Raw genomic sequence first — 25,699 nt, 5'->3', positions numbered from 1 at the left:
CCTCCAGAAATGCAGGAAGGTGGAAAGGAATGCCCTGGCCCCAGCTGACCCCTCTGCCACCCCATCAGAGGCTCTGGGGGAGCAAATCAGAGTCTGTGCTATTTACACTTCACATTTAAGATGAAACCAGGGTGGAGAAAGGAAAAGAGGAGCCAGAAGAATGGGAAGGAGGGGGAGGGAGGAGACCGAGGCACCTTCTCACAGCCCTGGGAACAGAGCTGCACTTGACCAGGGCCCCCTGCCCTCCAGGCTCAGCTCCCAGAAGGTGGGCTCGGGTCTCAGCCACCATCCACAGAGGGCGGGGTGCCCACCCTCTCCCAGGTTCTCTGCATGTACTATCTCCTGTGGGGTTAGTATATTCACCCCCATTTAACACAGAAGGACAGAAGTCAAGGAGCCTGCTGAAGGCCACGCCAGGGGCAAGAGCTGAGTCTCGAACCAAGTCTCACTCATCCAAAGACAACTGCTCTTGACCGTGTATTTCCTCTCCAGCCCCGGAGACAGGGGGATGCACGTAATAAGTGATGTATAAATAATAGATCAAAGGCAGGAAGAAGGGAGAACTGGGGGAAGAAAGAAGAGAGGAGAAGTCAGGGAGACTCTTGAACGCAGATAGAAAATAAACAGTCAAGGTGCCATTTTCCAATGCCAGGCTGGCACGGTGCCCAGGACGGCTGCCCTGCACTTGGGAGCCCAAGGACTGCGCTTGCCTCATCTTTTCCAGAGGTATGTAAGCCTAGATACGTCAGCCTTCAGGTATGCAGTGAGGTCTGCGGTGAGAGGCACTGCTCTCGCCCTCTCTCTCTCGCCTCTCTTTCTTCTTCCTTGTTGAATCTGTCCTTCCTCTGGCTACCTCCCCACCCCCAGCCAGCCAGCCAGCCCAGCCCAGCCCGTTTCCCCTTCCCCTGGAGCCAGGCCAGGCTTGGTCAGGAGGCCAATGACAATGAACAGCCCCCTCAGCCTGGTAGATTCCTGCCCGGGGAGGAGATGGGTACATGGTGCCGGGGGGAGGGGCGGGAGCCGCATCATCTAACAGGTTGGTCTGGCTGGGAGGGGAGGCGTCCCGCCCTCGTGGAGCTAATGAGCACTGTGCGACAGGTGTCTGCTCCTCAGTCCCCAGCCTGCCCTGCCTGCGACGGGAGCAAGCCGCCGCCACCCCGCAAAGGCTCGCTCGCCGGTCCCTGCACCCTGCGCGCTCTGGGGCCCGGGGGCGGCGATGGCCTGCCGCTCCTGCGTCGTTGGCTTCAGCAGCCTGAGCAGCTGTGAGGTGACTCCGGCGGGCAGCCCCCGGCCTGCGACCTCCGGATGGAGCAGCTGCGGGGCCCCCGGGCCGGGCTTCAGCTCCCACAGCCTCACAGGCTGCTGGACAGCCGGCACCGTCCCCAAGGTGACCGTGAACCCCAGCCTGCTGGTACCCCTGGATCTCAAGGTGGACCCAGCCATCCAGCAGCAGAAGAACAACGAGAAGGAGGAAATGAAGGTCCTCAACGATAAATTCGCCTCCCTGATTGGCAAGGTGAGAAGAAGTGGGGGGAGGGGTCCCCAAACTAAGCCCAGTCGGGCTGGGGCAGGTGGCTGACCTCTGTAATTCCCCCCAGCATCATGCCCCACCCCCGCCCCCAGCCCAGCCAATGGGAAGCCAGCATTGCCAACTTCACGGCTAGCTTTGAGTAGAGAGAAGGAAAAGGGGGAAGTCCCTAGCCATCCTGACTTCGGGGAGCAAAGGAAGTCAGGATGGCCTGCCTCTGAGGGGTGTCTGGATAATAACTCACTGCATGGCCTGGGTCACACTCCCCGCAGGCAGGGACTAGGGAGGGGCTCTGAGTGTGACCAAGAGGAGGCCCCCTCTTGGGAACAGCTGATGGAGGCATGGGCTGCAGTCAGACTCCACAGTGGATGGACAGGGCTCACCTTCCTGTCCAGGCCCTTGGATCTGTTCAGCTTCCCAGGGTCAGAAGTGCTGACATGGGCAAGGGGGCGTGTGCGGCAGCCGGAAGGAAGCTGAGCAGCATGGGGTACACCTGCGGTTCCTCAGGAGCTAGGAATGCGGGGGATGGGTGCTGCTAGTCTGAAACAGGTGGCCAGCCAGTCTTCCATGCCCCGACCAGAGCAGAGTGACTGAGTCCCTCACACCTCACTTCCTGGACCCACTGCCATGGCCAGCATTCTGATCTGGGCACTGGTGTCAAGCTCTGGCCCAGGGCAGGGGCTTCAAGAGCTCCGAGGAAGTCCTGTCCACCTCCCAAACCTGCTCCTCATTCACCTCCTCCGATAAACCTCCCATGACCAGCCATCCTAGCTCTGCTTCCTCCCGCCCTGACTGAGAATAATAGATGGTAACAGCTACTGTTGATTAACTGCCTACCCTGCGCCAGGAACTGTGCTGAGTGCATATTTATTTCTATTTCCCGCAACCTTAGGAAAGAAGTTACTTCTGTGCCCATTTCACAGCTTTCTCACTCCCCCATCCTTCTGCCCCTGGCTGGGTCCTCCCTCTGCCCCTTGTTCTCCCTGCCTTGGGGTCCCTCTACACAGGGTTGGTGTCCCCCCACTGGGGGCAGGCTCACCGAGGGGGCAGGGGGATGAAGTAACAGGCCTGGAGCCTCAGCTGGTGTTCTGCCCCCACTGCCCAGCACTCCACAATGGCTGGTTCCCCTGCCGTGCCAATGGGGAGATGGAGCGGCCCAGAGGCAAAGCGCCTCGCCCAAGGTCACACAGCCAGCAAGGTCTGGACTTGAACTCAGGTCTGTGAGGCATAAAGCCTCTGAAATGGGAGTCATTTCTCCCCACCTTGCCCCCACATCCGAGTGCCCGGACCAGCATTCCTGCACTCACACCTGGGGTGCCTGGGGTGGGGGTGTGTAGGGGGAGTGACAGCTGGAGGACAACCATCCCCTGAGGTGGAGGGTCCCCTTCATCACCCCCGGTGGCTGCACAGCATTCAGACTGTCAGGCGATCCACCCTAAGAGAAGAGCCCGCTGCCCGAGGGAGGCAGGTCCCTGCAGAACCACCTCCTCTCCAAACACAGCTTAATCCCTTAAAAGGAATGCTTCATGAGCTATGTAATTTGGCTTCGATGGGTGGCTTTTCTCTGTGAACGCCAGGGCTGATATCACCCTGTGCCTCTGTCATGGGGATAGGAGGGGTGTGTAGGCACAGGGAGGGGCCCCAGGGGTCTGGGTTCTGTTCCCAGAGCCAGGGCAATGCCCTCGAAGGTCTTTAGAAGAACTCGAATTTCCCAACCCCCAATTCAAGCCTTGGTCTTGAGACCGGTGCTCTCCATGGTGGCACACGGGCAACTGGGGGTGCCAGCCTCTTGGGGAACCTGATCGCCGGAGCTCTGCCCAAGGAGACCCGACTGATCCACCAACTCTATGGAGAAAGTCTGTTATTTGCTCATATCCCTCCTTGAAAAGACCACGAGGGCCCAAGTGGAAGCAAGCAGAGGTTAGAATGTGAAACCCGGAGTCACATTTCTGGGTTTGAATCCTTGCCTCACCGCTCACATTTGTGTAATCTCAGGGACATTATTTAACCTCTCTGGGCCTCAGTATACATTGGTGTCATGGGCTTGTCAGAATCAAATGGGATCATTTCTGAAAAATACATAGAAAGCCCTTACCAGGTACCAGATGTGTTCTGTTTGTTATATTGAAAAGACCATACATGGGTCCAGCCCAGAGAACTCCAGCCCAGGGCATTTAGTCCCTGCCAGGAGGAAGGACTTCCCAGGTGGTGCCAATGGTAAAGAACCTGCCTGCCAGTGCAGGAGGCATAAGAGACATAGGTTCAATCCCTGGGTCAGAAAGATCCCCTGGGGAGGGCATGGCAACCCACTCCAGTATTCTTGCCTGGAGAATCCCATGGGCAGAGGAACCTGGCGGGCTACACAGTCCATAAGGTCGCAAACAGCTGGACACGACTAAAGTGATTTAGCATGCATGCAAGCAGGAAGGAGCCTGGGAAGGAGGGAAGGGCCCTGCTGGAGGGTGGGGTGGAGGAGCTTCATGGGTAGGGGTGCAGCATGGAGCTGGAATGAGCTGCAGGAGCCCAGGGTGAGATGCCATCACCAGTGCAGGGGTAGGGTTCTAGGCAAAGAGAAGAGACTGGCAGGTTGGCCCTCCATCCTTGGCCCTCTGAGGCATGCAGAGAAATCAGAGATCATTGAGGAAGAGCAGGAGGAAGAGGGGAAGGGTTGGCGAGGGGACCCACAGGAGTCCCCCAAGGGGCCCTGGAGCAGTGACAATTCTTTCACTTGCAGGCTGTGTTTCCTTGGGCAAGCCACTTACTCACTCTGTGCTTCAGATTCCAACTCCAATTCTCCAAGGGTAGCCTTGACTTCATGCCAGTCAAGAGACTAGTACAGCTGCAGCCATGAAGGAGGATGATGAGCAGAAGCAGCATCAGGAAAGGAGGCCAAGTGGGTAGCGCGAGGGCCATGCTGACAACAGCAGAGGCTGCAGGCTGGGCCCTCAATTGCAGACACCAGAGCGGGTGGAGATGGGACAAGCGGAAGGATTGCCAGCGGCGCCTAAGGAGGCTGTAGGGAAGGAACCCAGCAGGGTGGGCACAATGTCTTCCCTTGACCTGTGTAGCCTCTGGAAGTCCCCGGGGCTATCCCCCTGCCTGCACGCAGGAAAGCACAAAACAGCCTTTCCTGATGGAGAGACCCTGAGGCTCCTGGGCAAAGCCAAGTTGGGGCTGGAGGCAGAGGATCTGACACCGCCCCCTTCCTGAGGAATAGGACCTGCAAGCACCAGAGGCATCCCTCTGCACACTCACCTGCCTGGGCTGTGGGCCCATGGATTGGCACATGCAGCCCCCCGGATAGTCAGCCTCCCTGCTCAGGAGGGCCCCAGCCCAGCCCAGGCTGCTCTGTCCCCCGCAACAGAAAGCACATCTCTCTCCACCCTCGTCTGGGCCTGCTTTTGAGCCGGAAGGCCCACGACCCTGGAGTTGGGTCACAGTGAGTTCTGTGCTTCTGAGCCTCAGTTTCCTGATCTGTAAAATGGGAAGCAAGTAGACCAGGGGCTTGCTCTCTGAGGCCCCTCCTAGAGCTGCTGCCTAGATCAAAGGGCAGGGGGTCAGCCAGGATAAGCAGAAAGAGGAATGAGAGGGGAGTGCTTGGCAGCCTTGACAGGTTGAAAGAAGTAAAGCTGGCACCTCACAGGGTACTGGGATTTCCGGCCCTCCCTCGGCTTTGTTCCCAGAGGGAGGAGCCTTTCAGCCTGGAAGGTTCTGGGTGGGGGATGAGTTCCCCACCCACTGAGACAACAAGCAACTCCCCCAAGTAGGGGGAGGAGGCTTCCCTAAATCCCCTGCAACCAAAAATGCCCTCTGACTAGACTGGCTGGCCAAATGCATACCATCTCCCAGCAGGCAAGTACTGAAGCATAGGGTATCGAAATAAGACTACGGGGAAGACTCTCTGGTCTAAAGGGTTTGGTGTTGCTTATGGGTGGAGGAGGGAGCCTCACATCTCTTGTCTCACCCTACCCTCAGTATAAACATGGGGCTCCTACTTGTCAAAATGCAGGGCAGGTGGAGTGAGCAGAAACCTCCCACCACCCCCAGCAATCCCTCACACATGCAAGTAGGACAGAAACCCTCTTGACCGCATCCCTACTAAACCTGTTTGGCTGCGACGACTGCACACTGTTGGCTTAAAGTCAGCTTCAAGCAGAATTTACCAGTACAAATGAGTTAAGGAGGGGAATGACAGCCCACAAATGTAATTGTTCAGTGTTCCCACAGATGTCATCTCCTGCAAATGTCAAAGGGGCCTCCCCCAGGGCATCAGAGATCTCAGGGAAACCCGGGGCTGTGGGTAGGGCAAAAAGAGAGGGGGAGAGCCCACCTGGCACCCAGGTTCGGGAGGAACAGGAACACGAAGGTCCAGAGTAGGCAGCTGCCATCAGATGGGCCTCTAGAGAAGCTGGGCCATGGAGTTGCTGGGTGAGCCTGGACAAGTCACCTGACTGCCCTGGGTACCCATCTTCTCCTCCATAAATGAAGCGTATAGACCAGCCGATCCAGAAGGCTCCCGTCTGTGATTCTGGCTCTTTCGGGCTGTGATTCTGGGAGCTGGTGCCAGCAGTGGATGGGAAGACTTTCAGCTACATACTGTGGTCATAGGGAACGTCATTGACCTGGTTGTCACACACTCTCATGACAACAGCCTGCCCCATTCAGGAGACCAGCCCCAGCTACCCATCTTGCCTCAGTGGCCCTAGCCACATCCCAAGAGGCATGCAGATGACTCTCAGTCTGACATTGAGGGTGGTAGATGAGGACAAATGAGAAGCATATAACCCAAGGGTCAGATATTGGAGGTAAAAGGGGAGGCCTCCTACAGGGGGGTGCTGGGAGCACATGGTGGGGAGGGGATGGGATGGTAGGAAGGAGAATGATGCTCAAGAGAGAGGCTGGGCCTGAAGAGGAGGTGCAGAAGAGGGAGGGGGACTCCCAAGCTCCACTGGGCTGAACTGGATAGAGGGAATAAGAGGACCCAAGAGGGACTCTGCCCACCTGCTGGTCGGTGGCTGGGGTGGGAGCCGTGCAAATCCCTGCAGAAGTCTGAGAAGGAGGGTGTGAGGGATGCAGAGTTTCAGAGGAGCCCTGGGCCCAGAGCCCTCCCAGGCTTTGTCCTCAAGGCAAGTCCGGCCCCAACTAGAGGTAGAAGCCAGCCCAGCAAGGGCAACTGGGCCCGCAGAGAACTTGCAGCAGACCAGAGGCCTATAGGGCAGTGGCTCAAAGATTCTAAACCTCAAAGTGCTTGCATTCGACCCTTAGGCCTGCTGCTTGCTAACTGTGTGACCCTGGGAGGATAATTTCCCCTTCTGTGCCCTGTCTCGTCCTCTGTAGAGGGCAGCTGATAACAGTACCTTCCCCGGCGGGCTGTTTGGGGGTTTGAGTTAAAGATGTCCAGCTCATAGAACAAGGCCTCGTGCACAGCAGGGACCACAGGAGCATTTGCTATGTGTTGCTCCAAAGCACCTCCCCAGGTTTTTCTCTCTGCAGGCCGGCAGGGCAAGTGACATCATCCCTGACTTCCAGCTGGGGAAACTGAGGCTTGGACAGACCTCAAGTCCAGGGATGTTAGGAGGATTAGCATTTAAAAACTAACCAGGCCCTACCCTGCTGTTTCCAAAGCCAGATGAGACCAGACTTGTCGAGGTGGGCGGCAGACAGGCCTCTTGACACCCCACATTCCCTGGGGTCTCCCACCCAAGCCCCAGGCAGCCTGGAGAACCTGTCACATGTGGGCACATTCACCGCTTGGTCCCTTTTCCTTCATCTTGCTGGTCCTGCCCCTCCTGTAGGAAACCTTGGCTAATTGGCTGTGCCTCTCTGGGATTCTTGGATTCCCCCCGTTATCACACCATCTGTAGTTGAACAATCAGTAGCTGGAGATGCCACCTGAAGGTGCTGAGTGAGGGCCCCAGGCGGGTGCCTCTGAGTAGATGAGCTGCCACGTCCCAGAGAGGCCCCCGGGGGGGCGGGTGGCACTGGCTGGGCCACACCTGGCCTTCTTACCGCCACCCTCCCGCTCTCCCAGGTGCAAGCCCTGGAGCAGCGCAACCAGCTGCTGGAGACCCGCTGGCACTTCCTGCAGAGCCAGGACTCGACCACTTTTGACCTTGGGCACCTCTACGAGGAGTACCAAGTTCGGCTGCAGGAGGAGCTGCGCAAAGTGAGCAAGGAGCGGGGCCAGCTCGAGGCCAACCTGCTGCAGGTGCTGGAGAAGGTGGAGGAGTTCCGGATCAGGTAGGGGCGCCCTATGAGGGCCGAGGGTGGGGACCAACCTTCACGCGGGGGTGGCAAGGTCCAGGGGCCCAGGCCAGAAAAAGAGGAAACTTCTTTGAAAAACCAGTCTTTGGTCCATACTTACTTACTAAAGAGCTGCAACGTGCCAGCGGTATTCTAAATACTGGGAAGACAAGACTGAATCTACAGCTACATCCCAAGCAGTGCCCCTTACAAGAAAGCCAGTCTCATGCTGGCTGACAGCTACGCTGCGCTTGCTAGCCTCTGGGCATCACAGGCCCGTCCCCTACCGCATCCCCTTGCGCCCAAGTCCATGGGAAATTGTGTCACTAGCGAGAGCAATAGATGGGCTCCTGCTTTGGCTGTAGCTTGAGATTTTGATCTCTCTTGAGCTGAAAAGGGAAGCGGGTAGGGGAAGGCAGGGGGCAGAAATGATGAGGTTTGTTTGCACAAAGAAGCAACCGCCTAGAAGTAAGACACACCTGACCTCAATGGCAGACTTGGGGTCTAGAGAGACAAGGAAAACAGACTCGGGGGGACAAGCAGCTGGCAGGCAGTACAGTCCAGTGGTTAAGGGTCTAAGCTTGGGTATGACTGTGTCCCATGGAAGGGGGTTACTCCTTGCCCATACCCCTCACCATCTCTGTGACCTCGGGCAAGTTGCTTCACACATGAACCTCAGTGTCCTCCTGTGTGGAGTGGGAATGGTGATGGTTGATACCAACTAAGGCTGGTGTGAGGAGGAAGCCAAGAGTTTGGTATGGCTACCAGAGGTTAAAAATGGGTACTCTTCTGCCCCCCCGAAGAAGGCTCCATGACCAGCACACAGCAGTTTGCTGAACTGAATTGGCCAGTCTAGAAAGGCAAGCCAGTTAACTTCAGTAGCTCAGAGGAGAGGTGACCTTCTCTGACCAGACAGTGGTCAGGGCTTCAAGGACAGGGAAGCTGGGCCAGAGCAGAGAGGCTGGTCTCTTTGCTGGAGGCCCCCAGCCAGAGGGAAGGAAGGACAGGGTGCAGTTGAAGCAGCCCCCACATTCTGCAGGACTTGGGCCAGATCCAAGCCTTGTGATCTGAGGTGAGGCCCAAATCCTCCCAAGACAGAGGGCGGAGGCAGCCTGTCAGGAGTCCTGGGCTGTGGCACAGCCTTTGCCCGCGGCCTCTCTGCATGGCCTCCCCTACTCAGACCACATGCAGAAGGAATGGTCACACAGGAAGCGTTTCCCTCTCTGGGGACCTCAGGGTTTCCTCATCTGTGGATCTGGCTGGGTCCCTCCCTGACCTGGGTGGGGGGGCACTTCTCCCCCTACCCTGTCCTCCCAGGTCCTTGGGAAACACGCAGGGAATTAGACTGCCCATTCTGACGGCGACGAGGGAAATCACATTGGTGCGCCAGAACCCAAGACTCAGTTCACTGATACCTAGCAGGTCCTTGGCCCGCAAAGGATCAGAGAATAGCAGAGCTGGGTGGGGACTTGGATTCTCCTTTTATGGAGACAGAAACAGAGGCCCAGAGAGGGTGGAGGCGTGTCCTAGTCACACAGCCAGGAGAACAAAGTCCCATCCCTCACCTGGCAAGCTACTGTGTGACACTGGTCCCATGAGAGCAGCCGGATGGCATCCATGGAGGCACTTTGTAACTGGAAGTTCTGTACAAACACTACTTGTTGTTTTAATCTGGCTCAGCCCCCTCATTTGGCCCGCTGCCTGGTTTCCATCTGCTGCCTGATTTTACTGTTTAGGCTCAGGGCCTCTCTTTCCCCTCTCTGGGTAGGGAGCCCACTGAATTTGGGGGAGGTGAGGCTAGAGGGTTTCTGGGTCTGCAGGCCAGAGCCAGGAAAGCTGCAGCCTGGCTGTGCAAAGTCTGGGGCCCCCAGGAGCCAGGAGACTCCAGGCCAAGCCCTGACAGGGAGGGGTGTACTTTGCCTCTACAAGGCTGATGAGATCAGCTTCACTCCTAGAAATAAACAAGTTTGGGGGGGTGGAGAGGGTACGGGTGTGACCAGCTGAAAAGGGCTGAGAATGGGTTTGGGAGCTGGCGGCTAGCATACGGGCAGGGGATTGGAAGTGAATGGGGGATATGGCATTGCATAAGCGTCTATAGGAATGAAGACTTCTAGAAGCTCTGATGTAGCAGGGACCCCAAGGGTAGCTGGCTAACCCCTCTGTTTACTTGCAGAGGCCCAGCAAGGGGAAGCAACTTGCCCAAGGCCACATAGCGAGTGATTCAGAAATGTTATGTACAATTGTGCAAGCTGTCTGGGGGTGAACTGGGATTGAAATGCAGTGGAGTTGATGAGAAGGGAGGTGGGAAAGCTGAGAAGGGCAGTGAGGGGTAAGGGGAGGTTTGGTACCTCAGAGGGCTCCCACTGGACAGCTCTCTCCAATGTCCTTTTCCCAGTCAGGCAGAACTCTGTTTTCCAGAGGAGAGGGTAGAGGCTGGACACAGGGCTTGCTTGGGGAGGGCCAGTCAATTTGGACTTCTCAGCTTGGGGCTCCCCAGACCCCTGTTCTCAAGTCAGGAAATTTTTCAGAGGCCCCCAGATCCCAGGGGGAAACTTGTTCAGGTCAGCCCAGCCCTGAGCATTTGTGAAGACTATAAAGAGACCTGCCCACTCCCTCTGCAGTGAGGATTCCCATGGTTTCTTTCTGGAAATGCTGAGAGAGGGGTTGAGCTGGGACATGGTGTTGGTGAAGGTGAAAGTCGTTCAGTTGTGTCCGATTCTTTGCGACCCTATGGACTGGGGCCCACCAGGCTCCTCTGTCCGTGGAGTTCTCCAGGCCAGAATACTGAAGTGGGTAGCCATTCCCTTCCCCCAGGAGATCTTCCCAACCAAGGAATCAAACTCAGGTCTCCTGCATTGCAGGCAGATTCTTTACCATCTGAGCCACCATGGAAGCCCCGGTGTTGGAGAGGATAGTGATAATAATAGCAGTAGCTCTAGTGGGTGTCACGCATCTTTATAAATGCTTTATGTGTTCATTTATTTAATCCTCATGAAATCACCATTCTTGTGACAAGGGCACATAGAAGGAGCCTATCCAAGGTCACATAGCTAGTTAACAAGAGAGCCAGAATTTGAGCCCAAATAGTCTGGCTCTGGAACCCCATTCTTAATCAGCACATGACTCAAGCTTCCAAGCCTCTCTCTGAGCCTCCATCTCCTCATCTGTGAAACAAGACCAAGAGAACATCCCTGGCTGGGAGCTCTGAGGGTCACAGGAGAGGCATTTTGTTTGCCTTGGCAGGCTCGAGATTGCAGACCAGTCTCCCTGACCCACCCCACTACCCTGTCCCCATGGCCTGCACCCTCAGCGACCCTCAAAGACTCTGGAAGCCCAGGCAGTGGCCAGGGAGAGTGTGGACCCTCCACATACTGAATTTCAGGGACCTGAGTGCTCTGCGGGCTCTCGTCCTCTGGGGTCTGCTCCCCTTAGTCCTTCTGGGAAGCTAGTAAAAGAGAAGGCCTGGGGGTGGCAGGTCCAGCTACCTGACCTGGGTGATGGTGATGCTGCCCCTTCTGTGAGGTCAGGGGCTGGGGCAGGCAGGCGGCTGTAATTAGAGCCGCCAATGATTCAGGCATTCCCTAGAGAGGAGGGAAGGCAACAGGAAGCCACAGAATCCCCATGTCGGCTGGGGCAGGCAGAGCTGGGATGGGAAGCATGCAGCTGGCAGACACCCATTCTGGGGGCCCAGAGGGTAAGGTCAAGGATCCAGGGATCCCATCTCCCCACCCAGCAGTGTCCTGGTTCTAAACACAAGGTGGACTCAACACATCTCATCACATGTGTAAGGAGGAGACACATCTGAGAAGACAGGGAACACAGCTTTGGAGTGCTGGTGAATTTCAGCCCCCATGACGCAAGCACCCATGCACGTGCGCACGTGCACACCCCAATAGATAAGGGAGGGGAGGAGTTTCTTGCCCTGAAACATATGGGGGGGCCCATCTGACTGCAAAACCCATGCCCTTCCTGTCCTCTCTCCGGAGGGAAGATGGCATGGTGTCCTGCGGTCTAGCAAAGCAGTGGGAGAAGCGTGGGGCTTCGGGGAAGGGTGGAGTGAGGAAGGGATGACGTGTGAGCAAGATGCTTGGAGCAGACACCAGAAAAGGCACAGCTTGTTTGAAACTGAGACTCTCAGGGGAGGAGATGGGATAAAGATAAGGGAACAAAACGTCAGGGTAAAGTGACTGTGCAATCAGGAGAGGCTTCCTGGAGGAGATGAATGTGGAGCAGAGCCAGGAAAGGGGCAGATGCCCCTGGGAGAGGAATGGCTGGTCATCAGGAAGGAGTAAGCATGGGGAGCAGGATGCCTGCTTCCCCAGAGCCAACACTAGGGTATCCCAGAGGAGGCGGGACATGTCATAGAGACACGGGGCTGCATCCTCCTCAGGGAAGGGACCACTTTATTCTAACTGCCACAAGGCACCAAAGGGATTGCAGAGGCCCCAAACCCCACCCAAGGAGGGTTAAGCAAACCGTTGCCAAGTCCACCACATCCAGCTGAGCAGTGTGTGTGTGTGTGTGTGTGTGTGTCCCTGCCTCCCCTTCTCCTTCCTCCCCACCTCCCAGGTATGAGGACGAGATCTCCAAGCGCACGGACATGGAGTTCACCTTCGTCCAGCTGAAGAAGGTAGCCTCCCAAGCTCACCCCATGGGCTCCTTCCTCAGGGACCCTCTGCCCTCTTTTGTTCAGGATCCCCAAACAGAGGCCCCACAGGCTGAGTCCCAAGACCACAGGCAGAGAGCTAAGCACATGTCCCCACCCTCCTCCAAGGCTCTGAGCCAGGTCTCCTCTGGGAATCTCCCCCATCGTATTCAGGAAGCAAAGTCCCCCTTACTGTACCCCTGCCCTGGGACCCCTCCATTCCTTTTCCCATCATTCACCACTGCTCCCACCCCCAGGACCTGGATGCAGAATGTCTTCGACGGACGGAACTGGAGACCAAGTTAAAAGGGCTGCAGAGCTTTGTGGAGCTGATGAAAAGCATCTATGAGCAGGTGAGAAGATGGGGCCAGGGTCCCGCTGAGCCAAAAGCCAACTGGTCCCCAGGTAAGGGATGCAGGGGAGGCAAAGGTATCCAGTGGGTCATGGAAACTTCAGCAGGCGCTCACGGTTGCTGGCCACAGATGCAACAATTTCCTAAACCCCTCGTGTGCTGCAGTCAATAACCCAACGTGTCCCCTTGTCACTCATCTCATGGAGCATGGCAGGTTCCCACAAAGCCTCTCTCAGGGAAGGCCCCACCTTCACGTGTTGGGGAGCACTGAGGGCATGAAGGGGGCCCAGGTACATCCAGGGAAGGGTCAGGAGGTGGCCTTGGAGCAGTGAACCAGCAGGCTTTGAACAGTAGCTCTTATTGAACTAATTTCTCTCTCATCCCTGCAGCTTAAATTGCAAACACCCACAGCTCTAGCTCTCATAGGCCTGCAATGCATCCTCCCCCACTTGGGGCTCATACAGGGAAGATTTATAGACAGATTCTCTGCTAATCAGACAATACGAACTTCTGCCAGACAAAAAAATGACTCAGGAAGGACTTCCCTGGTGGTCCAGAGGTTAAGACTCCTTGTTTTCACTGCAGGGGCCATGAGTTCAATCCCTAGTCAGGGAACTTAAGATCCCACAAGCCATATGGTATGGCCAAAAACAAACAAACAAAAAATCCCAGTCGCAGTAAATGCAGACAGAGGAGCCCCGGACACATTCTCATTTGTCCCTAGGCCCTCACTGTCCCTGGGGGGACAGTAGCCCATCAAGGCTTGTCCCACAGCCAGTGCCACCGGCAGATGAATTCTGGACTCTGCCCCTCGGCACCGTCTGCCTCCTGGGCTTCCTTTGGGATGTGTGTTCTCCTCTCTACATTCCCCATCTTCTCAGGGGTGAGGAGGCTAATGGGGTGATGCTTCAATTCAGCTACAAGCAGGTAGGACCATTACTGAGAGTGACAGGGCCCAGCAGCCTGTGTGCTGTAAGCCGCTGGTGCCAGGCTGTGGCAACGCAGCCCCGGGCAGAGCAGGGGTCAAAGTCACCACTGCAACCAGGAAGATCTGCAGGGGGCCTGAGGGGCTGCTGACCAGGGCTTCAGGGCCTCGCCCTGTGGAGAGGGAGATTGGGCCTCAAGGCTACGCATGGGCCTGAGACCTCTGTGCAGCCATGGGAGGGAGCAGAATAGAGGGAACCTCCCAACCCTTGCCAGCATTAGGGAGGCAGCCCTCATGGGCAGACCACCCTGAAACACATCTTGCCCCCGGCAGGGTCCTCCACAGCCAGCCCAAGCCCTGAGGGGCTCAGCAGGGCACCGTGCCCACTGAGTGGCTTGGGAAGTGGCTGAGAGCTTCCTCTGCCTACACTTACCAGGGCTGGTACCGCCCAGCAGACGTCAGCAGGGCCACAGTTTCAGGGCCTCCAGTCCATCCTGCTCGCCAACATCTCAAGGAGCCCAGGGCCAGGCGGAGGCCCTACAAGTGTAGAGACATAGCTGAGGAAAGCTGGGCATAGCCAGCCATATACCTGAGCATTGAGGAGACACACCTGCTGAACTTCTGGGCCACGCCCCACAGCCAGGCTGCTGACTCCATTTGGACTTGGCAGCCCTTGGGCCCCAATCCTGACTCTACCTTTTTTTTTTCCCACCATTTCTGTGACTTGAGGCAAGTTATTTCGCCTCTCTGTGCCTCACTTTCCTCATCTGTTAAATGGGAAGAGTGATAGTAGCAGGTTCATCATGCTGTGATGGGGTAAATCACTTAACAAATGTTTATGGCATGCCTGCTAGGTGCCAGGCACTGACCTCACAGCTGTGAGCCAGGCGGGCCAGTTTCCTGGCTTCAGGAGAGCACAATTTAGCTAAGAGGGCACAGGTGATAGGCTAATAAACACATCTGGACAAGATCATTTTGGAGGGGAAAAGTTGCTGGTATGCAAAGAAACTGGGCTATGCCCTAGTGCTAAAGGGGTTGGGGGCCATGTGTCTCTGAGGAGGCCCAAGAGAGTGAAGCCCCAACCTGGAAAGATCCAACTCAAAAAAAAAAAAAAGATCCAACTCAGCAGAGACTTGAAAAGGCTTCAGCAGAAGGAAGGACTGTGTGAAACACCTGAGATGGGAATAATGTGATCCTGGGAGGGAGAGAAAGTGGCAGCTGTGGCTAAGACAGAGTGGGCAAGGGCCAGGTCGTGCAGGGCCTGAGGCCTAGGATGGGGTGTGGACATTATTCTAAGCAGGATGGGCAGCCCTTGGTGGAGACGGAGGCGGGGTGCTGTTGGAGGGCTGCTATGGAGAAGGGGCCACAATGAATGCAAGAGTGCATGATTACACATGTGTACACATGCAGTGATTCAGTCATGTCCGACTCTTTGTGACTCCAATGACTGTAGTCCGCTAGGCTCCTCTGTCCATGGGATTCTCCAGGCAAGAATACTGGAGTTGGTTGCTGGGCCCTCCTCCAGGGGATCTTCCTGACCCAATTGTTACGTACACATTCTATTCTATTCTATTATATCATATCACATTGTACTTATACTATATTATATTGATACTACCATATTATATTGATACTATCATATATTATAACATGTATGTAATATAGTATATATATAGTATATATTATTATATAATATGCATTACATATAATGTGTAATAATAAAATATTATTTTCTATATTGTATACTATATAATCATATTTTATTATTTTATTTATAATATATTAATATAATATAATAATAAGTTAATTAAAATAATAAAATATGATTATATAGTATATAATGTATAAAATAATATTTTATTATTATTACACATTATATAATGCATATATATACTATTATATATAATAATAGCAGTTATTATTGTTTTGGAAGACAGCGAGGTGGCACGTTGGTGTTGGGACATGAGGTTTGAGTTTCCTTCCATGTACCTCTGCAGGCTGAGAGGGCAACATTGACCCATAAAGATTCCCCATACCAATGGGTCTCTAAGCTGGCCTGCCTAGTAGAATATAATGCAAGCCACATAAGTAATTGTAAGTTTTCCAGGAGCCACATTTTTTTAAAAAGTGAAGAAACAAAAAAAATAATTTTAATATATTCTATTAGGCCAGCATATCAAAAATATGACTATTCAACAAGTAATCATTATAAAAAATGAATGGGCTATTTCACACACATTTTCCCATTGTAAGTCTTCAAAATCTGGTGTGTATTTTACACCTCCGGCTCATCTCAGTTCTGACTGGCCACATTTCAAGTGCTCACAACCACACAGGGCTAGTGGCTTCCACATCGGACAGAGCAGGTCCAAGTAAAGAAAGCTGCCAGCCTTGCCACCGCGGGTGGAAGAAAAACATGGTGGGATGTGAGTAGCCCCAGGAGGGCCAGGCACTAGTCTCAACTTTGGAGTAGATACCAAAAATGCATTACTGTATAGCCCGCCCCTGGGTCCCAGGAAACAGCCCTCCCCTCTCCCCAAGACACACATGCACACACTCAGGTCAGGATATTTATGGAAAGCCTTTCCCAGAAGCCAATAGCTATAGGCTGCTCAGGGCCTCATCTACACATTGCAACCACTTGAGCAATATGCCTTCCCCTCACCTCCAGGGATGCCGACTGGTGACAGCACCCTGGGGCTCCCACTGCCCCTCAGCTTCCAGGAATCACCCCAGCTCCCAAGTGCACTGGGGCCTGGCTGCATCCAGCCAGCAAGCCACCTGCCTCACCTGCAAACTGGTTCCAGGGAGGTTAGCTATGGAATCTACTGACAAGCCCCTGCAGCCAGCACATCTCCCGGGATGCTGAGCCCTACAAAAAGGACCTGGCATGTCTAAGTGCCAGCCTTCCTGGTGCCCCAGGAGGCCACTCCAGGAACAGGCTGTTCAAGCCCTGGACACTTCCTCCCAGCTCCATCACGTTTTCCAGTCACACCAATAGTTTCCCAGCTGTTGTTTATTGAGCACCTACTATATTCCAGGCACCAGGCTGAGTGCTCTCCAGATGTAATCTCATTTAATCTTTCCAATAAACCTATAATGTAGGGAAAATTGTTAGGAGAGCACAGACTTTGGAGCAGCTTGGATTTGAATCCTGGCTCCATGATTATATGGACTTGAGCCGGTTCCTTTATTTCTCAATGCCTCAATTTCCTCATCTGTAAAATGGGGAGGACAATAGTACCTAGCTCACTGGCCTGTTGTGAGGATTTATTTTGCTAGTATATCCTAAAGCACTTAGAACAGTGTCTGGCACATGGTGAGTATTTAATAAGTGTCAGCTGATTTCAATTCCATAATCATACCCATTTTTCAAATGAGAAAACTGAGGCTCAGCTAAGTTTGAAGACTTGGCCAGGGTTAACCCAGCTAATAAGAGGTGACATTATTCAGAGCCCAGTGCCGTTGAACACTACATTTTACTGGGCAGTACTGTTACCTCTCAGTCACCATATTCCCTGACCTGGGGGGTCACGATGACAATAGTCACACATATGGCGGCCTCCTCAGACTCTGGCTCCTAAGAAAAGCTCTAAACTTGAATCAGCTTGATTCTTGCCAGCTTGGAGATGCACATCCTCTCCAGCACCCCCCCACCCACACCCCGCTACGATGGCAATTCCACACCACACAAGTCAGCATTGTTATGCCCTCTGCAGCCCGGCAGGGCCAGCGTGTCTGAACAGGTCTGCAGATGATCCAAGCCCTCCACTTCCTGCTTCTGTTTACCATGCTCATGCTTACACTGGCTCTTTCCAGAAAGGACCTGAGGCTGCCCCATCAGCCGGGTTTCGCCCATCCTTTTGCTGCAATAGTGCCCTGCGCTCTGACAGTGCCCTGGCTTTCTCCTTGCCCATAACAAATGCCACCTTAAGCCTGGGGAAGAAGTGTCCCTGGAGAACTTTGTCTGAAACACCCCCATGCCTGCCAGCCCCCAGCACATGGTGACCGAGAAGGCCCCAAGCTGTATCTCTGAAACTGGTTTGCCGCCAAGCCCCAGCTGGGATGTCAGTTCCATCTGGAAAATGTCAATCTCCAGTGAGGACCCAGGGAGCAGAGGTGGAGCATGAGTCTGTATTCTGGCAGGGGCTGGGGCCACCCTCTGCTCTTGCTCAGAGATCTGTTAGATGTGTTTGAAGATCGATCAAAACCCTTCATCAGGAGACCTGCTAAAGGACAGCTGGCCACTGAACTCAGGGTCCCACCAGCTCCAGGGTGGAGACGGGTGGCCCGCCACTGCTCAAGCTTCCTTTTCCGGGAGGTGATCCCAATCACCAGGGATGCTAGTGGGAAGGGTCAGGTGGCGAGCAGACAGGTAAAGGGTGGTCTTCCTCTGCAGGCCTCGCAGCTGCCCACCCCCGCAGTCTCCAGCCACAGAGACACAAGCCGCAGGTCAGAAGTAGCAGCCTCTGCAGGTCTAGACTCCAAAGGTTCAGCCACAGCCTCTTGGAGCAAAAAGACAGATGAGGGTCAGGAGGGGGGCCCAGAGTCAGAAACCAAGATTGGAATGCAGTCATGAGCCAAAAACAGAACATGCATCTGAGCAGGCCTCCTGATCCAATTGCCCCTTTTCAGGAAATACAGAAGCCAAAGGAGCAGGCTGAACACCAGCACGCGGGGCAATCAGGAAGATCAGACTACAGTCAAACAACCTGCGGTTTTCAATAAGAAAAAGACAGGGGGAAATAAGAGAGACAGAGAGATGAAGAGACTATCTACAGAATAAGAGAGAGATATGAACCAATGGCGGTGCAGGAATCGTGTTTGGATCCTGAATCAAACAAAAAAAGATCTTTTTTTAGTTTTCTTTAATTTTATATATTTTTTAAATTTTATATAGGGCTTCCCTAGTGGCTAAGTGGTAAAGAATCTACCTGCAATGCAGGAGACCCAGGGAAGATCCCCTGGAGAAGGGCATGGCAACCCACTCCAGTATACTTGCCAGGAGAGTTCCATGGACAGAAGAGCCTGGTGCCTACAGTCCATGGGGCAGCAAAGAGTCAGACAGGACTGAGCGACTAACACACACACACACACACACAAACATATACACGTGTGTAAAATGAGAGCACGGACCAAATCTTGATGACTGAAGTAAGGGTCGAGGATGAACTGTGAACACCAGCAGTAGTAACTATGCCATCTGTATCCCGCCCCTCCCTCCCCTAGCTGAGCCCACCACGCCTCCCTGGGTGCCTGGCCCCTCTCTCTGCCTGTCAGGCTCCTCAGTCACCTGACTCACTCTGTACAATGCTGGCCACGGACACTCTGCTTACACCCACTCACTCCTCCTTTCCACCCGGGGCCCCGCCCAGGCCCGAGCTACTGATCAGCACCTCCAGGAGAAGCAGCCCAGGGCCCTAGAGGTGACACCTTGCAGCCCTTCCAAAGACCCCTGTCCCCACTGGCTTTGCTACACACCTCCGAGCCTTCACTCTGGAAAGCTATCAGACTGCAGGGCATGCCAGAAGCAGATGTGGGCTTCAGCTCCCGTCCCTGCCCCTCTAAGGGAGCTTAGCAGGAGCAGCAAAGCTCTGGGTCCAGCCCCGCCCTCACAGATGTTTCCATTGACTCTGGGTGCCGCAGCTTCTTCCCTGTCTGTAATCTGGGGCTGACCATCGTGCCAGCCTGGTAAGGATGAGACGTGGATGTGCCTGGAAAGCACAGCACACACACCGCCTGGTCTCTCAGGAGCCCCCAGGGAAATGGGACGTTTTACCACTTCCAGGGGTCTCTGAGGACACAGGCTGGCATTTTCTAGGCAAAGAGGAGGACAGAGAGGAGGGGAAAGAAGGATCCCAAAGGACAGCAAGAAGACAAAGATACTGAGGTTAAATCCTGTCGTCGTAGCTGGGCAAGCCCTTCAGCTAGACAGGGAGGGGCAGTGAGTCTCCAGGGTGACTGGGAAGTCACTTGGGCCTCCGCTGCTGGCGGGAGAGCAGGGCTGCATGATCGTCAGCCTCTGGTCCCCTCCTGCCCTCATCACTCACGGGCTTCCATTCCCACATGCACTCAGCAGAGACACTCCTCTGCCCGATACGGAGGCCTGGAGGTGAAAATGCCTCAGCCAGGCCCTCAGCTCCCGTCCTGGGAGGGATGGGGTGGGGGAGGCCAAGCTGCACAGCGCTGAGCCTAATGATAGAATGCCCTCAGGCCCGGACGTCCTGGGCCCTTTCCTCCTCTGCCTGGAGGAAGGAGGCCCACCCTGGGAGCATACAACAGTGTGTGTGTTGCGGGGGGCGGGCAGGGGGCGGATGGAGGGAACTGAAGAGGAATAAGGCTTGCAGGTGGGCCTCCAGAGCCAAGGGTCCCTCCCTGCCAAATCAGAGAGGAAAACCGACAGGTGGGTGAGTTGGGAGTTGGGGGGACTGCTTCTCAAGAGTGCAAGCTCCTGCAGAGGCAGGACAGGGGGAAGTTTGTCCTCTGATCATCCCTCCAGGGAGACAGAGAGAAACCTGCCCTCCACCCACCAGGGAACAAAGAGACTATGAGGACTATGGCTGAGGGTCTGGGCCCCCCCACCAGCCCTGAGCCCCCATGTCTGTGCCCCATCAGGAGCTGAAGGACCTGGCAGCCCAGTTGAAGGATGTGTCGGTGACCGTGGGTATGGACAGCCGCTGCCACATTGACCTGAGCGGCATCGTGGAGGAAGTGAAGGCCCAATATGATGCCATCGCGGCTCGCAGCCTGGAGGAGGCCGAGGCGTACTCCCGGAGCCAGGTTCGGGGCTGGCAGGCAGGCTGGGGGGATGCAACCAGGGCAAGATGGGCAGCAGCAGAGATGGCTAAGGCCGCCTGCAGCTCTTGGTGCTAAGAGGCCAGGAGAGATGAATGGGGAGACACGGGGGCGATGGAGCCCACAGCAGTGAGTTCACAGGCAGGGACTGAGAATGTGAGAGCCCAGCGATGTGCCAGGCCACAGGGGTGACGGGGACAGGGGCAAGCCATGGTCTGCACCCTTCAGAGGCTCATGGCGGTGGTTCCACCCAGTGACTCCAGTCCAGGTGTGGGCACGGCCCGTGGGGCTCAGTCTAAGGCAGCCAAGAGAAGGATCCTGAGACGGACATGGTGGGGGCAGGAGCCGGGAAGGGGGGGAGACGCTGGCCTGGGAGTGGTGAGCCACAGAGGAGGGGATGAAGCCAAGGGTGAGGAAAAAGGAGGGGCCAGGGGTCCTGGGGGGACACAGTGAGCTCCCCTGACTGCCACCCACTCCCCGGCCTCCAGCTGGAGGAACGGGCCGCCTGCTCGGCCGAGTTTGGGAACAGCCTCCAGAGCAGCCGCAGTGAGATCGCTGACCTCAATGTGCGCATCCAGAAGCTCCGATCGCAGATCCTCTCCATCAAGAGCCACGTGAGTGTCCGGAGGACCCACCTGGGCTGGAGCAGCGCCAAGTGCGGGACACATGCTCTCTCATACCCTTCACACGCACACAGACACACACGCTCACACAGACTGTGTCCATGTGAGCCCTGGCGTTGTGACCCTGGACAGGTCACTTAGCATCCCTGTGCCTCAATTTCCTCATCTGTCCTTAGACGGCTCTGAGGACCACATGAACTTGGCCAGTAAAAGTGCTCTGTAAACTGGCCAGGGCTGTTGGAACATTGGAGGGTCCCCTACACACACACCTAGAGCCCACCCCCTCCACCCACGTCTCCCACCAACTCTATGGAGAGAAGCGAAGGGAAGCACAAGCCCCAGCTTCCACACAGGATGAGCCTTCAGAGAAGTGCCATCCTGGAAGGACAGCTGAGACAGTCTCCTTCAGAGCCCTGCCATATTTGGTAGCCTTGGGAAAGTGTCTCCTTAGATCTAACTGAACGGCCTCTTGCTGCGATGCACTCCATTACTATGCTCTGGGACACCGTGCCAAGTCCTCCCTCCCCACGCACACTCCCACCAAGGACGGAGGTGGGCTCCTGGCCCTGACCCGCTCTCTCCCTCCCTCCTTGCTCGCTGACCCCCCTTTCTCTCTGTCCTCCCAAACTTTCAGTGCCTGAAACTGGAGGAGAATATCAAGGTGGCCGAGGAACAGGGTGAGCTGGCCTTTCAGGATGCCAAGGCCAAGTTAGCCCAGCTGGAGGAGGCCCTGCAGCAGGCCAAGAAGGACATGGCGCGGCAGCTGCGTGAATACCAGGAGCTCATGAACACCAAGCTGGCCCTGGACATCGAGATCGCCACCTACCGCAAGCTGATGGAAGGCGAGGAGAGCCGGTGAGGAGCAGGGCCAGCGGAGTGAGCCTGGGAGAGGGGGAGGACTGGAAGCCCCACAGGAAGCCAGTACCACCCCCTCTCCCCACCGGCGTGATACTGTGAGCCTAGCAGGCCTGGGTTCATGTCCTGGCTCAGCCACTTACAAACTGGAGCTTCAGTCCAGTTTACTCAATTCTCAGTTTTCCTGTCTGGAAAATGGACTGATCATAAGTATGCCTCACCTGTGCATACAATCCCGTGTGCAAATACCTGCCACCAATCAGTGCTCAGCAAATGATAGCCATTCATGCAGGGGAGAGGGGACAGAGCTGGCTAGCCAAAGTCACACAGCAGGGCAGCCCAGAGCTGGGAGGCACAGCCAAGAATTGGCCTCCGCCTGCCAAGCCCCAGGCCTCCAATCCCAGGGGAACTGAGCCACAGGTTCCCTTCACATCCCACCATCTCTTCCTCCCACAGGATGGACATGCCCTCAGCCACCATGGTCAGCGCAGTACCGGCCAGATACAGAACAGGTGAGCCTGCTTGCCCCAAGAACCCAGGTGGGAGGGGGACAGTGGGGGGATCATGGCCCTAAAGGCATGATATTAAATGCCTCCCAAACCTCCAGCCCCTACCCTGCCCCACCCCTTATGTTCCCTGTAGCTGTCTCCAAGTCCGGCCTCTCAAGAGCTCCCTCTCGGAAAAAGAAGAACAGGAAAGGCCCTGTGATCAAAATCACCGAAATGTCAGAAAAGTTCCTCTCGCAGGAGTCAGAGGTCTCAGAGTAAGGCCGCTGTACTCTGAGCTCCATACTCAGGAGCCCCAGGTCACTCCCCTGCAGCAGCAAGGACATAAACTAGATTCAAGAAAGCAGCTTGGAGCCTCTAGGTTGGGAAGGGAGGCAAACCTGATCCTGAATGGAGAAGAGGGTTGAAAACAGTGACTGCTTTTTTGTGGGAATGGGACAGGACTGTCACCAGCTACTCAAAGTCACTCGGCTCCATATCAATATCTCACAATCCACCCTTCCAGTATCTGGCCAGAGGTCTTCCTGCCGGGGTAAATTGGAACTGGGGTTTTGCCTCCACCTCCTTGCTCCTCGCACAACAGGGGGCTCTAACCAAGCTGCCTTTGACCCTTTGCCCAACCCTTGCCCTAAACTCACATCCCAAGTCTTGCCTTGCCTCTGACTAGGAACCAAAGTGACTGCTGTCACTCCCCTACCCCCAGCTAGCCTCAAACCAGGGGCTGACGGGGACTACGTGGGCACCCTCCAGTATCCAGAGTTCCTCAGGAGGCACCTGGCTTTCCTGCACCAGCTGGGCTTCCCGGAGACCTGACAGTATTAGGGAGTGAGGGGAGGAGGCTCCCTGGGTGTTTGGGACCTGAGCCCAGAACTCTGAGATCAGCCCAGACACCCATGCCCCTCCCCTCCTCCTGTGAGTCCCTCCCAGCAGGTCACGGTCAGAACTGGACAGCTGTCCAGCCAGCTCCCAAGCACCTCTTCTAGAAGTTTTTCTTGCCATGACAAACTCCCTGATGGGGACAGTGGGAAGTGGGGGAGACAGGGCAGGAGAACTGGACCCTCCTTTCTCCTTTCTGTCATCCTGGGATTCCCCACCCTGCCTGGGGTCTGAGCTCTCTGCCTCCCACCCAGATGCTTCTCAGACTGAAACCTGGTTTGGGTATGCACCAGGCCCTGGAGACTCCTCTCGCCACCCCTGCCATGAAACCCCAGGCCCACTTCCCATGAATCCCACTCCTGAGGGTCTCCGTCCCCTCCATCAGGCCAAGCAGCCTGGCCCTCCCCTCCTCTGCACCCACACTTATGGATCAGAGGTCCTTCCCTTCTTCCTCCTCCACGTCTGCCCCTCTGCTGCCAGCAGGGTCATGAAGAAGGCACTGTCCACTCAGGTCTGGGAACTTCTGAGCCCTTGAGGTCAGGTTGGGGGGCCCCAATGACTAACTAAAGAGAAATTCTGCAGCAGCGATCCAACAAGAAGGTTTGGGGCTTAGAGGAACGCTCCTCTTTCATCCTCTTGGCTCTCACCTTCAAGGCCTTACAGGGAATCTGGCAGCTCCACTTTCCCACTCCGTAAGCCACCTTCTCTTCCTCCCTTTCCTCTCCCTACTTCCCCCTTGCCTACCTCCCCCTTGCCTCACCTCCTCTGCAGGATCCAGTCTGATTCATTCATCTCATTTTCCAGGACAGGGTGGCCCAAGGCCCCGGCCTCCTCCAGGCCTGTTGGGGGCGCTGAAGAGCTACTGACGCTCAGGCTTGAGAGAACTCAGACATATACTTATCCCTCAAGTTTCAAAAGGGTGCTGATTGCTGCTTTTTCTCCACCTATTTATTGGTTTCCATGGGAGCAAATCCTCAATGGGGATATACGATATTAAAAGTATATATATTATTTTTTCATAACTTATATAGCTTTTAACTTATTGCTTCCCTTCCTGTTTCTGCATAATCAATGCTATATATTATACTATCTGGAGAGACAGCACGTGTTCCAGCCAACCCACCCAGCTGGCTGACTTCTTGGGGTAATGCCCCCTTCTCCCTGCAAAGGGATGAAATAAAGTGCTGAGATTGTTCATGGATAGAGCTGTGTGTCTGTCTGCTTTTATATCACCTCTCAGGATTGGTCAGTCATTGGTCAAACAGGTTAACCATAAGACTTTGGAAATCCTCCAGTTATGGGAAAGCGAGTCCAGGGACTTAGTTATACCTTCAGACCAGTGCAACTCAGCCATGGAAAATTTCTCCTGCCCTGCCATCCTACAAGGAGGCTATACCAGTGTTGACCCATGTTCCAGTACCTCCCAGTATGCCCAGGAACCATGTGACCACCTCAGCAAGCACAGACATGGGGCATTCCCCACGTGGTGGCGGATTCCCTCTGAAGCCCTTCTGCCCGATTGTGCGGGTTGGCACAGCCCAGAATATATTCTGATAGGTACAGGCCTAATCCTGCAAAATCAAATTCTAGATCAGCAATAAGGATCGAGGGCCTTCTCCAAGCCCAGCCCTGCAATAAAACACCTACAAGTGCTCCCCACCCTTCCACCTGGAGAAACTCACTATCAGGACAAGAGAGGCACTCTCTGCTAAAGTCTGGACTTTTCTCTCCAAGTGCAGAAGGCAGAGAGGAGAGGGGCTTGCTCAGGGAACTCAGGAATCGGAACAGGAAGAAGAGGTGTCTCAAGGGCAGGAATTTTGAGGGTGAAGTAGGGCCTTTGAAGCATTTGTGTCCTGGCTCACCCACTCACTGGAATGAGATAAGTGGAACTTCAGTTTTCCCATCTGTAAAATGGAACACACAGCTTCCCTATTTACCTAAAAGGATGTTTGGGGATCTGACAAGGTACCTGGGCTCATTCCTACCAGGAGTAGCACATCTTGCTACAGGACTCTGAACTGTAACAGCTCAACAAGAATAAAGGATTATTAGTGATGTCGTTATTGTTATTACTGCAGAGATTATGGACTAAAGACAACAGACTAGTTGGGAAACTAAAATCAGGCCTGGAGCTGGCTCTTTCAGGGCACAGCATAACTATGCCCCAGGGCTGAAAGACTAGACACCTCCACTCAGGGTTTATCCATTCTCCTGGGCTCTGCTCTCAAAACTCAGAAGAAATGATGAACAAACCCCATTCCTATACAGGAAAGTCCTGCAACTGAGCCCAGCTCTCTACTTAGATTATCTTTGTTTTCTATTCTATTAACTCCTGAATTATGAATTTCTGA

The 25,699-nt window shown here is 54.9% G+C and overlaps 1 protein-coding gene across 3 annotated transcripts; it reads left to right on the top strand.

The window, feature by feature from the left end:
* Positions 1-829: 829 nt before the first annotated feature.
* On the top strand, positions 830-24,549 carry KRT80 (keratin 80). Of its 3 annotated transcripts, XM_043447233.1 has the most exons (10): positions 915-964; positions 1,099-1,516; positions 7,560-7,768; positions 12,341-12,401; positions 12,674-12,769; positions 20,309-20,473; positions 20,977-21,102; positions 21,746-21,966; positions 22,423-22,478; positions 22,609-24,549. In XM_043447233.1, exons 2-10 carry the CDS (start codon positions 1,217-1,219, stop codon positions 22,731-22,733), a joined length of 1,359 nt encoding a protein of 452 aa, XP_043303168.1. In that variant the 5' UTR covers positions 915-964; positions 1,099-1,216; the 3' UTR covers positions 22,734-24,549. The 3 variants fall into 3 exon arrangements, with proteins under 3 accessions (XP_043303167.1, XP_043303169.1, XP_043303168.1); XM_043447232.1 differs by having other exon boundaries at positions 830-1,516; XM_043447234.1 differs by having other exon boundaries at positions 830-1,516; positions 22,574-24,549.
* Positions 24,550-25,699: the final 1,150 nt, after the last annotated feature.

The sequence above is a fragment of the Cervus canadensis genome, chromosome 25 (assembly GCF_019320065.1).
Source record: "Cervus canadensis isolate Bull #8, Minnesota chromosome 25, ASM1932006v1, whole genome shotgun sequence".
NCBI lineage: Eukaryota > Metazoa > Chordata > Mammalia > Artiodactyla > Cervidae > Cervus > Cervus canadensis.
Note: the sequence above shows the minus strand (reverse complement) of the source record. Positions and strands in the feature narration are given on the sequence as shown.